The sequence below is a fragment of the Sinocyclocheilus grahami genome, unplaced genomic scaffold, assembly GCF_001515645.1.
Source record: "Sinocyclocheilus grahami isolate Dianchi unplaced genomic scaffold, SAMN03320097.WGS_v1.1 scaffold478.1, whole genome shotgun sequence".
NCBI classification, from domain to species: domain Eukaryota; kingdom Metazoa; phylum Chordata; class Actinopteri; order Cypriniformes; family Cyprinidae; genus Sinocyclocheilus; species Sinocyclocheilus grahami.
The window spans coordinates 663102-676746 of record NW_015505657.1 but is presented as its reverse complement, the minus strand read 5'-3'; the positions used below and the strand labels follow the sequence as shown (position 1 = coordinate 676746).

At 35.7% G+C, this 13645-nt stretch overlaps 1 protein-coding gene across 1 annotated transcript in view; it reads left to right on the top strand.

Annotated features, from left to right (window-relative positions):
• LOC107553720 (leucine-rich repeat transmembrane neuronal protein 4-like) overlaps nt 1-1465 on the top strand; it is a 37389-nt gene extending 35924 nt beyond the window's left edge. Inside the window, exon 3 of the mRNA XM_016236035.1 lies at nt 974-1465. Within this exon, the coding sequence (XP_016091521.1) occupies nt 974-1039 (66 nt within the window). The 3' untranslated portion in view covers nt 1040-1465. The remainder of the gene's footprint in view (nt 1-973) is intronic.
• Nucleotides 1466-13645: the final 12180 nt, after the last annotated feature.

The following is a 13645-nucleotide window of genomic DNA, read 5'->3' as shown; positions in this document are numbered from 1 at the left end:
TTCGATTTCTGACTTCCTTAACTGATAGCTGACAAATCATCCAGTGCTGCTTCAAAAACCTTTTTTTTTTTTTTTGGCCATGCATGAACATTTCATTTTACGCTAAAATTGCATGCGGCTGAATTGGTGTGTCTGTATTATTATTCTGACACTTTAATATAATCAGATTTATCTTTAATTAACATTTTGCTCTGTGGGTCAATGACAAATAAGATACAGAAAATGGGGGAAAAATCTAGTTTAGAGCTGAGATTTTAGAAATGTGCTCTTTGTACTCATTGGATTCATGTTGTACTGAGAAACTTACGTTTACATTTATTAACTACATAGAAAAGTGAAAAAAATTGTTGTGTAACCATCAGGGAAAAAGTTTTTTTTTCTTGCATTTGAATACATGTGAGTGTGCTATGCTTGTCACACCATGTCAAATATTAAGTAGTGAACCAATTTTGTTATATAAAATATATAAAAAATAATAATAATTAAATAAAGATTATGTTGACTATATATATATATATATATAGTTGGCTTGTATGGTTATATGCTTCATATAATACCATATAAAATAATAATCATCTAGATATTATTAACATATGTACATATACAAATTTTACTATGGAGATTTTATAAACTGTTAGAAACCTTTATGTGCATATGTGAAAAATATATATCGCCTTATAGGTAACGTATATGGCAATATCATTATTTATATAGGGCAGCATATGACAAATATTACATTCTGTATGGGCTTTTTCAAAAATTGTATTCTGTTTTTGTTCTTTATTCTCAGAAAACCCTGACAATGTTGACTTTCTGCTCGCAGAAAATATTAAAATTATTTTTTTATCCAGAAATGATGAAATATCCCCACCAAAAAAAGAGCCTAGTGTCATTGACCCCTGTATCAGTACTAAGCTGAACCTCATGTTTTTGTACAGTAGTAATCACTTTACGTCTTGTTTGTTCCCCGCAGAATGAATACACATGTCCCAGACCGTTACCTGGAGCTTGGATTGGAGACATACCCACCATACACTGAAGGGACTGTTTTGTTCCTCAAAATAATCCACCGGCAGAGGATTTGTGCCTACCTGCATTTCATCAGTCGCATCAAGCTTTGTTCTCATGATACCACTCATGCTTTCAGTGCTTCTTTAATGGATTTTGCTGGATATTCTTCAGTCAGACACTGCAAACGGACATCTGAGAGACAGTGGGAACAGATGCATATTTTACTAAAACACATTTGGATGCCTCACTTTGTTCTTTAATGCGCCTGGATACATGTATCAGGTTTATTTGGGAATCCTTTGGTGGAACATACCAATGAAAGTTATCCAGCCTTTGACGAATCGCCCAGCGTCATTTGACATTTGTGTGGACCTATACATAAACTACAAACTTTGTTAATATACCCTCGAATTTAAAACAGGACTTGCCCTTTCCTCTGTTATTTAATGTACATCCTTGGAAAATTTGTGTATCGGAATAACTAAATAAAATGACTTAAAGTTATACTCATGACTATGAGTTAAAACCTTTATCTTTGCTGCCTAATACTGGATTTGTTATGTTTTGCGTTTCTGCAAACATCTCTGTACAGTTTTATTTGAAGAGATTCTCAAGTTTACCTGCCCTTCATAACAGTAATAAACTTCATACTGTTATACTGAGTAATTTAAACACGACCTGTGATCTCATTGACTATGCCAACACTGTTTGAAATGTTTGAGTGTACATATGTAGTCTCATTTTATAGGAGATTGTGTAAGGAAATGTCAAGATCTGAATATAGAGAATGTGTTTTAACTCCTAGTTTAAAGGCAACATTTTGAGATTTGTTCAGGTTCGACCAGCCCCTCAATCTTCAAATATTTCAACTTGAAAGTGTAATTTATTTATATGCTCCCGCATTTTAATTTAATAATTACATTTTGTAACCAAACTGTATGAATTGAACGCCACCAAGTTCTGTTTTATAATGAGAACGTTGTCCAAATCAATGGTGAGAAATATACATTTGTCAAATGGAAATTGGTATTGATCAACTTATTCATTTTTTATGCATTTATTATTACTTTATTTAACAATATGGATTTTCCTGCAAAAGCAAAAACTGAGTTTATTTTTCACTTGTTGAACATTTGATGTAGCTCATTTGTACATGAAAATTAAAATAAACAACTGTAATTCAGTAAAATTAAGCTTTCATTTGAAAAAAGTTTGGAATAATTAAGATTATTTCTGAAGTTATATTTATAACCACATAAGTAAGGTAAGTAGTTGTTTATGTTTTCCAATGCTGCATTTATTTAATGAAAAAGTAAATATTCTGAAATATTATTACAATGTAATAGAACAGTTTTCTATTTGAATATGTTTTAAAATGTAATTTGTTCCTGTGATTGCAAAGCTGAATTTTCGTGTTTAATCAGAAAGTAAATGTGTTTCTGTTTTAGAGCTTATTTGGCTGAGTCTGAGTCTCAAAACTTTGTTGGACTAAAGGGGCTGTTCATACTAACCATGATTTGCAGCGACAAAATCACCGTAAGTCATTCACTTTCAGCTGTTTTTGCCAGCATGGGTGACGATGTAGGCATTTTTTTTCATTTGTGATTAGTTTTCAAAATCTACAGCCAATTCCACACTCCCAGCAGCATCGTCTACCAGCGACCGGCGGTACTGCAACCTTCAGCGATGAAAATCTGTCATTGTAAACAAGTTAGTAAAAGAAAGTTCAAGCTACTTGGCTGCATCCGCACGCTCAAGGAAATGTCTTTCCATATATCTCCTCTTTGAGATGCTGTCAGATCAATATTGGCCTCATAACCCTGAAGAAGAGCCTCTCCGATTTGTGCCAACCCTGCCCTCTCCAAACCAACAAAGCTCTGGATGCTCAAACCTCATCCCGGCATGTCATAATTAGCACTAAATCTGCTATTTCTCAAGAGGGGGTTAACATGAAGAGTTCGCCCCGCGTCGAGTCCTCCAGGAACACGTCAAGCTGTCTGATATGAGGTCCAGATGGCAAATTAGCTCCGGTGTTTCACTACAGTGTTGTATCTCCCCCTTCTCTCTCTTGCCTGCCGAAGCGACAGCTAAACAGACACAGCACTGTGTTCGACCGAACTCCCCCCATGAATTATGCATCGCCCCCATCCCTTCTTGTTCGGAAAGGAGTCTTGACATTTCGCCCAGTCAACGACCTCCTACTGGAAGAGTGCTGTGTTCAGGGGACCCGACAGCGTCCAGATATTGGCTGTTGTGTGCTCTATTAACCCCAATCATGATGCCCCAAGAGTGCACAGGCACAAAAGACCAAAAAAATCTGTTTTGTGAAATAGTCTGTGTGAGTTGAAGTAAAAGGCGTGTTAAATGTCAAACTAAAACTTGGAGTAATACACTCAATTTGTGCATTGATTTGGTTTCGGTTTATATGCTCTATATCTATCTACTGTATTTCTTGAGTATTTTCTTGGAGAGCACAGTCATACTGTTTTTAAAATGCAAATCATACCAAAATGCAGACGTCACTTTCTATTGCATGTGTGCTGCTGTAGAATTTTTGTTGAGACTGATTTATAAAGACTGAGTAAAACTACTTTTACATTTTGTATTCCACTGCTTTTCTATGTAGGCTAAACATGCTAGACTATGGAAGATTGTTTCTGCCACAGTAATTGCAACCTTTATCTCACAATTCCAAAAACATTTCTTGCAATTCTGAGTTTATATCACAGAATCTTGCCATTTTTTTCTTGCCATTTTCTCAGAATTCCAAGATTTAAACTCCGAACTGGAGGACTCAAAAAAGAGTCACAATTACAAACTCACAATTCTGAAAAAAAGTCAGAATTGTTAGATGTTAACTCACAATTCTGAGTTATAAACTCACAATTATGAAAATTGCAATACAATTGTCAGAAGTTGCAAATACCTTTTTTGAATACATTTTTTTGCTTGAATATTAGTAATTATACAACAGTTGGTTCCAGTCCAGTCCAGTAGCACTGGGACATTGCACTGTTTGTATCACTCCACTTGTTTGTGTTTTGTTCCGGACTTGTGTTTGACTTGTTTTCCAGGTTACACTGATGCGCCACTGTAGGTGATGACATGTAGCTGTTTTTATGAGTAAGTCATTTTAGCATTCATTGAACCGATTTGTTCAAAATGCTCATTCAGTTATGAATCAAAGAAGTAGGTTTCTGTCCTTACATGCAAGTCATTGAATCATTCACTCAACCGATTCATTAAAAGCACTGATTTTTTTCAGGAACGCCACTTCTGTGTTGCTCGGCTGCTTTGACTGCATCTGCATCTTTCGCTGGTGACGCAAAACTGACAACTAGCAACAAGTCTGTAAAATGTAAGTTGCTTAGATTTTACTGGACTTGCAGAATATCGGCTACTGCATATGGATGGAAACAAAATAACCGCAGCATGAGAATATTCAGTGGTTGTTGTTTTTGACGTGATCAGAAAAAAAAAAAGTATTATGTATTAATTTTGTCACACACAAAGGGAAGGTTTCAGTTACCTTTTACAGCCATTGTAATTTTTGTCCATACAATAGGAAGCTATTTGTATAGGTAATATTTTTGTGTAATATTTTAGCTTTTTTTAAATAAAAGCTACTTGGTTTGATATTTATTTATATAATGCATAGGCATATTTTACACGGAGCCACGGTATTTACATTAATTTGTGGTTTCAAGTACATTTTAGTTAATGCTTACAAAAGAACAAAATTCACTGTGCGATAAAAATAGGAATAGACAGACATGATCATGTCACGGTTTAAAAATGCTCCTTGTTATGGATAGATGAGATTTCAGAGTATCATTTAAAAAGTGTGATTGCATCACAGATGATTGACAGATGATCTCAGATTGATGTGGGTGTCAATTGACAGTATTGCTGGGAAAGATTAGGCCTCAAGGGAATATATCTAGTGGGGAAGAAAACTGCCCCATTCTTGATCTTTAGCAGCACATGGTTGCACTCTCTCCAGGGAACAAAAGGTTGGAAAAACTTATGCAACATCCAGCCAGAAATCGCCTTTCCAGAAGATATATCATAGCTAATTAATAGCTGAGATGATCTAGACTGCTCAGTTCACCCACACAGTACAAGATATAGTTAAAAAAGACCAAGAACCTATTAATTATTATGAAAACCAGTAGTCTGTTTTATCACAAGCCAGCAGATAAGGTTGCGGTGGTTAAAGGAATAGTTCAGCCAAAAATTAAAATTTGATGTAAATTTACTCACCCTCAGGTCATCCAATATGTAGATGAATTTGTTTCTTTATGGAAATAGATTTGGGGAAATTTAGCGTTGCATCACTTGTTCACCAATGGATCCTCTGCAGTGAATGGGTGCCATCAGAATGAGTCCAAACAGCTGATAAAAATATCACAATGTGTGTTTATATTTGTTTTGGACTGTTCTTGCTTGTAAACGATTCTTGATCTGTGCATATTTCTCTCCTGATTCAGATGAGACAACTTTTTTCACTGGCGAAAACAACATTATGGATAGAGGAGACAGCCTGAAGAAACCATTTGAAGTTAAAAATGCCTTGATGGATTTGTTTATAAAAACATTCAGCTTTTCACTTGACAAGACATGAAGATGATCTATCAGAAGATCTATCATCTATATATTGGATGGCCTGGTGGTGAGTACATTTTAAGCAAAGTTTCAATTTTGGATGAGCTATTCCTTTAACATGGGAAAAAGATGAGATCTCTGTAATATCAGAAGGAGATTAAATGTTTAAACCCCCAAAAATAAAGGTTCTGTGATATATTTCATCCTGCTATGACTTGCTTCCTTCAGTGGAACATACTGTTTACAGATATTTACTAACTAAACTTCACAATATTAAATCGAGCTCAAAGCCTTTAATCATTCTAAACAATTTACATATCCCAATCCCTGTGTTTTTATTGAGCATTTAATTGATACATTTAATTATTAATTTAATAATTATTCAAGAGCAAGGGCTTATGGGTATTCCCTCCAGTTACAATGCTCACAAAGTAACAATGTGAAGTTCTTTGTACTTAGTGTTAATAGATTTATTAAGGTTTTATTTAAAAGAGCTTAACTAAAACAGATTGACTCAACAGTATATTACACAGAACTAGTTTATTAGGTTTTTAATGCAATCAAAAAGAGACTAAGGGCCAAATTTACTAAACGGTAAATTAGTGTGACAGCGCAATTCCATAGAAGCAGTTGGGAGTGGAAAGGTCTGCAGTGATCTACTGACGATGCATAAATTAAAGAACACAGTCCTGCACATTTCCATAATGACCATGTCAAGAGCAAAATGGTTTTGGGGCATTGAATAATAGTGCAGATACTAGTAATCTACCACAAACCTTACTAAATCACGTTGCTTGATTTAAATACTCCTCCTATAAATTTTGGTTTAAAAGGGAAACTCCTGCAAATGCAAATGAAATAAGGTCAGCTTCAAAAATAACTGCCCACACCTTTTCAATGCTAATTGTTCACTATTTGTCTTTAGTAAATCCTGAAGGTTGTTTTATGCCACCAAAGTGGGTTTGCACTGGCACAATAAATTGCACTGTTAATACATTTGGCCTTAGACCTATTGGTATTTTTTAATTTGGTTTCAAATTTGGATTTTTTTTTTAACCTTTTGCCTCTCTTCAGCTGAATGTAATTTTAATTGTGTATGAATAAACAAACTTGTGTAAAATTAAGGTTTCATTTTTAGGTTTAATATTATTGACACACAACTGAGATGAATGAAAGAGCAGCCTTGAGCAATAAACATTTTCTCAGGTGCCCCTTTACCACCCCTACAAATTTTGAAAACATAACATCCAATTTTACGTGCTTCAGTATCTTAAGGTGCAGAAGCAAGTTATAACTCAAAATTCATAGCAATAACTTCACATTCATCACTTTTTTTATTTTAGATGAACATTGGAAAAAAATTGCATTTTAAAATGTATTAAAATAGAAAAGCCAACTTACTGATCTAAGCTGCTGCTACTTCTTCTTCTGAGCCACAATTTAGCCAGCATCTTTAAAGCTACAACCACCAAACCTTGAGACTGTTCTGAATTTAGTTGCTATGCTTTTTTTCTAACTGATCCAGCTTATGTTTTTCGAAATCCAGACTATCAAAATCACCAAAAATCGCATAGACTTGCATTGAGGGGGTCAAAACTTTTGCACAGTAAGACTTTTAGAGTGTTTAATCTGTCTATCACTAGCAAAGCTTAATGACTATCCTAGATAACATGTTAAATCAGTCAGCCATTTTAAGGGTTGTCTCAATCGCGAAATCCTTCCAGTGCACTGGAACGTTCGTGCCCTGAAAAATCCCACAATGCATCACTCATTCTAGTGAGCATCTAGGGAGCAAAATTTCTAACAACATGCTAACCACTTTAAAAAATATGCTATCAACATGCTAATAAAGTTGAAAACATGCTAGCAACATGCTAATTATGATAGAAACAGTATTGCAACATAACATGCTAGTCATGCTATACACATGCTAATCACGCTAAAAACATGCTAGAAAATGCTAACAACATGATAATCATGCTAACTACATGTTAATCATGCTAAAGCATGTTGTATACATGTTGACATGATAATCATGCTAGCAAAATGCTAGCAACATGTTAATCATGCTAAAAACATGAACTGCATCCCAAATGACAACCCTATGCACTATGCACTTATACACTATGTACTTATGCACTATGTCTGATAGCCCCTCCCCCTTTGCGATGCTCTAGTGAGCATCTAGGGAGCAAAATTTCTAACAACATGCTAACCACTTTAAAAAATATGCTATCAACATGCTAATAAAGTTGAAAACATGCTAGCAACATGCTAATTATGATAGAAACAGTATTGCAACATGTTAATAACATGCTAGTCATGCTATACACATGCTAATCATGCTAAAAACATGCTAGAAAATGCTAACAACATGATAATCATGCTAACTACATGCTAATCATGCTAAAGCATGTTGTATACATGTTGACATGATAATCATGCTAGCAAAATGCTAGCAACATGTTAATCATGCTAAAAACATGAACTGCATCCCAAATGACAACCCTATGCACTATGCACTTATACACTATGCACTTATACACTATGTCTGATAGCCCCTCCCCCTTTGCAATGTAATTAAAGCTGCGAGCAGTGGTGTAATGTAACGAAGTAATAATACTTCGTTACAGTACTTAAGTATTTTTTGGGAGTATCTTTACTTTTCTTGAGTTTTTATATTTCAGCCAACTTTTACTTTTACTCCACTACATTTCCTAATTAAAATGTATACTTTTACTCCGATACATTTCTCCGAAGCATATTCGTTACTTACTTCAAAATAGTCAGAAGTCAGAAGAACACGGACTGCAGGAAAGCAGGTTTGACAAATCAGTGGTCTGGCGTCTGCAAGTTAGACTCCTAAAAGCACCTTTGCTCCTGCAAACAAGTGCGCACACAACCGCGGATGATTTCATTTTCCACTCAAGTCGAGTCTGGGGTGTGCGATATGCAGATGAGATGATTCATTTTCCACTAAAGTCGAGTCTGAGGTGTGCGATATACAGCATCGTCTGCGATAATATGGTAAGTGTTGTTGTAATGATGTGCGATCTGACATTATCAAGTAGGCTATATCACCAAATCACACACAGAGTGCACGCACGTTGATTTATTAGTCTATTAAAACTCAAAATGCCAGGCATTCTAAATTGTAGACGGCAAAAATGCTTCTGTATGCTTTTTATATTTATATAATTTAATATAGTTAACTTAATCTATATCACACAAAGAGTACAGTTTTTCTGCAGATATCAGCATGAACACATTTAATCATCATTTTATACAAGTTCAGTAAAGCAATAAGTAGCTTACATTTTAGACACAATATTGCTTGTTTTTGCTCAATTTTGCTAATGAAAATAGTTCCAAACAAAGATCACAGCACTGTTTTGCATCTCTGAGCAATGGACGGTGTTTACTTATTGAATGAATCACCTTTTTGAACAAATCGGTTGAATAAATGATTCACTCATTAACACAGTCAAATGCTTTGTTTCTGAATGAATCAGTCGTTTGAATGAATCGGTTGAATCTCAATGACTCACTCATTAACAGTCACTTGCTGTCACCTATTGGCGGATTTAATTTCACATTCCGACTATTTTTTTCATGTTTTAAATTATTTCAAATACCAGTATTCAACGTTTTATGTTAAAAACAAAACATTAGGCCTATTTATGCATCTCTATCTGCAGTTCAAATGCATACGTGTCCCCTCTGAGATACATAAACTGTGTAAATACATCTAAATGCTATTTCAGATGCAGATTCCAGAAATGTTTTCTTATGTTGGAATGAAAGACACTAAGTACCGGATGAAGTGCTGAAGATGAAGATTCTTATCCAAAAATACAAAATCGAAGAAAGAGTTAAAACTGAACACAATCTTGCTACTCAAGCTGTGTATGAAAATTTTTATATATATATATATATTTATTTGCTTCTTTTCCATTTTGCATTTACTTGTACTTTTACTTTCAATACTTAAGTATGTTTAAGATTTAAATACTTTTCGTACTTAAGTACAATAAATATAACAAACTTTAAGACTTTCACTCAAGTAATGTTCTAAACGGTGACTTCAACTTCTACCAAAGTAATTTTCTGGTAAGATATCTGTACTTTTCCTTGAGTATGGCTTTCAGTTACTTTATACACCACTGGCTGCGACAGTTGAGAGCATGAAGTGTTCAACATTCCACACTTAATTTTTTCGGGTATTGAAGTGCATCATCCGGGTATTTAAAGTGCACTTTTTCTTTTTGGAAGTTTCAGTGTGAAAGCACTACTTGCACTATTTATACTACAAAACGCCATAGAATAGTGCATAAGTACGCGATTTGGGATCAGTATTGTATCTGGTCGGTATTGAAAAGTCCATTTTGAATTTTACGCAAAATGCGATATCCGCTGAGTTATTCTGTCATGTTTTCTCCTTTCCTTTCCAAATCGCGACAAACGCCAGTCTCCCTTCTCTGCAGAATGCGATATATCCGCTCAACCAATCACAGCACACCATTCCACACACTGTAGACAGTAATGGCGGCGCTTTGAATAGACCCGGCATCCTAGTTTTCCTCATCTACTTTGTACTTTGATATCAACAAACAAACTTAGGGCTGCACAATAAATCGCATGTGATTGTCATGCGCATCTCGTCATTAAAGCCGGTTCTGTGATTAATAGTAAATCTCCATCACGTGCTTTCAGATGGAGCGGCATTTAATACACAGAGACATAGATCACTGCAATATTGCGTTCATAATCGCAGATGAGTCGCATTCGATTATGAACGCAATATTGCGTAGCTTGTCAGTCTAAATGTTTTTATTTATGCCATTAATGTTTTTGTTAATACAGCGTATAGCACTAGTCAACTAAATGAATGTAAAAGATGAATGCATGGCATTCATTGCAAAGATGAATGCACTTTTGGAAGTTGAATGTAAGGGAAATGTAATTTTGAAATTTTTTTGGGTCTAATGTGATATTGTTGTTCATGTTCTTGTTCATGATGAAATTTTCTTTTATTGTTGTAATTAATTTATAGCATTAACAAGATGACCCGTTTAATTCATTTTTGGAGCTATGACTGATTGAATGTATTTTTAGTGAAGTGCCTGCATATAAGATTAGTATTGACCAAGTTCAGAGGCTGTCATATGTGGATCATCTTACTTTGTTGTGTATTTTCAACAGTTTCAATATGAAAAAAAAAAAACTTTTCTATTGATTCAATGGATTTATTGCATTTTGAAAAAAAAAAAAAGTGTCATGGATTTATTGCATTTTGGGGGAAAAAACATACAATTTTATAATAAATCTTTCAAAATCAAAATTTGAATTAGATTTTTTTAATGTTATTATAACCTAATGATGCTATGTGAACGTTTGAAACAGAAAATAGTGGTTTTCATCTTGCCACTTTCTTGGTAAAGAAAATGCATTTTTACTCAAATTAATCTAAATGGATTTATAGCGTTTTGGAACCAAACTCTTCAAATCTATCTACACTTTTGAACTTCAAGTTTTTAAAACTGCTTCAAAATTTCAGTCAAGGCTTTTTCAAGCCAACTTCAAAGTTTGTTTGCGAACTTTACTCATCTAGTTTTAAATTGTAATAATATTTCATATTACTGTATTTACAGTGTTTTTAATCAAATGCAATCTTGGGTGAGCATAAGAAATGTATTTCTAAAACATTTAATCTTTCCCACCCCAAAATTCTAAACAGTAGTGTTTAGAAATCAGACGTCCTTCAACTGAACATGCTGCATCAGGCGTTTATACTGTATATACACAGTCTATCTAGTTTTGTCCAGTCAACTGTTCTTTTGGATCAGTCTTGCTAAGTTGGGTTCTTTGACAACTTTGTGTCCTCACTTTATGGATTCCTGCTGCAAGACTTTTTAGGCGCTGCTGCTTCTTTCAGCTGTGAAAATGCATGGAGCGTTTCCAGATCGGCCATCGGCTCCTTGTCAGTGGAAGAGGGTTAGCAAGGCTAGTCAAGAAAAGAATATGCATATAGGCTCTCTTTTGAAAACCAGCTTTGTGAGCTGTCTTTTCTATGGGTCTTTTGCATCACAATGAAATATGAAGTTATTTGAAGAGTCCTGAGTGCTTTGAACTTTCTAAAAATATTGGATGGTATGGAATGTGACAATAGGCCTTTATGCAATAATTTAAAATATTTACATTCAAACTACCAAATCTTTATTGATGGAACATCAATTTACAGGTTGAATATAAATATTTTTAATACATTTTTCATTACATTGCATTAAAATCTAAAATGCAACGAAAGCAACAAAAACATCATACATCACTGTAGGTGATTGACTCGTTTTTTCTCGCACGTCAGAAAGTGTCTGTGATGGCTCTTGCGTGCACACTCGAGTTTACCCCCCCCAGACATTCATAAGTCTGTCATGAATATTACAAACCGCCGTGTGGTGCAACACGTCATATCCCAAAAGAAGAGCCCAAAGGACCCTGCGATTCTCCTCAGGGGCCGCCTTCCGTCTTGGCAAGGGCACACCTAATCTGAAGTTGGTGCATTGCTTTGAATCAGACATCTTCAAACTGCAAACCGATGCAGGCGATCTGCCAAAGCCCTGGACAAGTTGTTACATTATGCAATATTTAGGCGGTGGATCCTTTGAGACGCACGCAGCTGCTTAAGGGACGTCCAAAATAATAGCCAATCCACACGGCGGAGTGGCTCTAAATGAATACTTGTGGCCGGACGTGGAGGTAATCTAGCAAATGGAATGGAAAATCAGATTCACAATTAAGAGACTCATCTTTCCCGTGGCTTCTGGCCAGAGCGAGTGGAGGAAGTGCCGGCTGTGTCATCTCGCCACCACTGGAGCCCATAAATTGGACGCTTACAAAAACATGTCGGTCAGGCTAGGGATTGATCTTGACGTGGTGGGCGTGCAAGCAGGGAAAATGAAGAGTTGATCCCCCGCGAGGCGGCTATAACGAAGACAAATAATGCTCGGTTAGGGGCCGCCGGAGGAGTTAAATCGCTCCTTGGAGAGCATCTGAGCTTGAGCTTTTTCTATCATCCGTGTAATCAAGCACTAGCGATTAAATCACTTTCACAGGGACGTTTGTGCGGTATGAATGGCTCATCCATCTCTCACACTCCTCGAGACGTGTCTGCCGTGCATGTGTGGGCGGCCACACGTGTGTCCGTGAGTGTTTGATCTGCTGTGCTGTACGGATGAGTTTATTTCAAAATCGCAGTGGCAAGATTTGCTCGAAGTTTCTTCCAGATCTGGCTTTGTCTATATTTAAACCCCTCGCTTTCCTTTCTTTTTCTGTCTGCGTGCAACAAGAGCAATTACACACGTTAAAAGAGGCCTTGACAAACTTGTTGCGTGTCTAGCGTGCTTCTACTAAAGCACTGAAACCAATTGACATTCCCATGGGGTTGACAGTGAGAGCACTTACTGTGCATGACAATAACTTTTATAGCTCACGGTGTGTTTGCTTCAGTTCTGTGCTTTGATGTTTCGTATTCCCTTCACATAAGAACATCGTAATTATATGGCGGGGCACCGAAAGCAGCTTAGAAGATCAAATATGGAAATTTCACAATATAATAAGATAATATGACTGATGTTCCGGTTTAAGTTGATTTTAAATGATTTGTGCTTAAAGTCAACCGTTTAAGTTGCTGCTCATATTAAACACTTCTTTTATTTTAACCATCTGGCTCTATAGAGCACAACAGTCAGGTTCTGGAATTGAAAATCCCATTCATTTTTTTTATTTTTTTTTTAAAGATATCTTCTAAATTGTTAAAGACAGACCTATTGAAAGCTACGAGGTTGTTAATCGATGTTTTTGTTGAAGCCGTCAGCCCACTCAACCTTTTTTTTAAATTGTCTTTAACAGTGGAATTCTTGCTGAAAAACTGCATTACCCATGATTCTCCAAAAATCTCCACCAATCAGCGAATCGTAATAAAAGCTCCGCCCTCTCCTATGAAGCACTGTGAATTAAACGGTCTCAATTC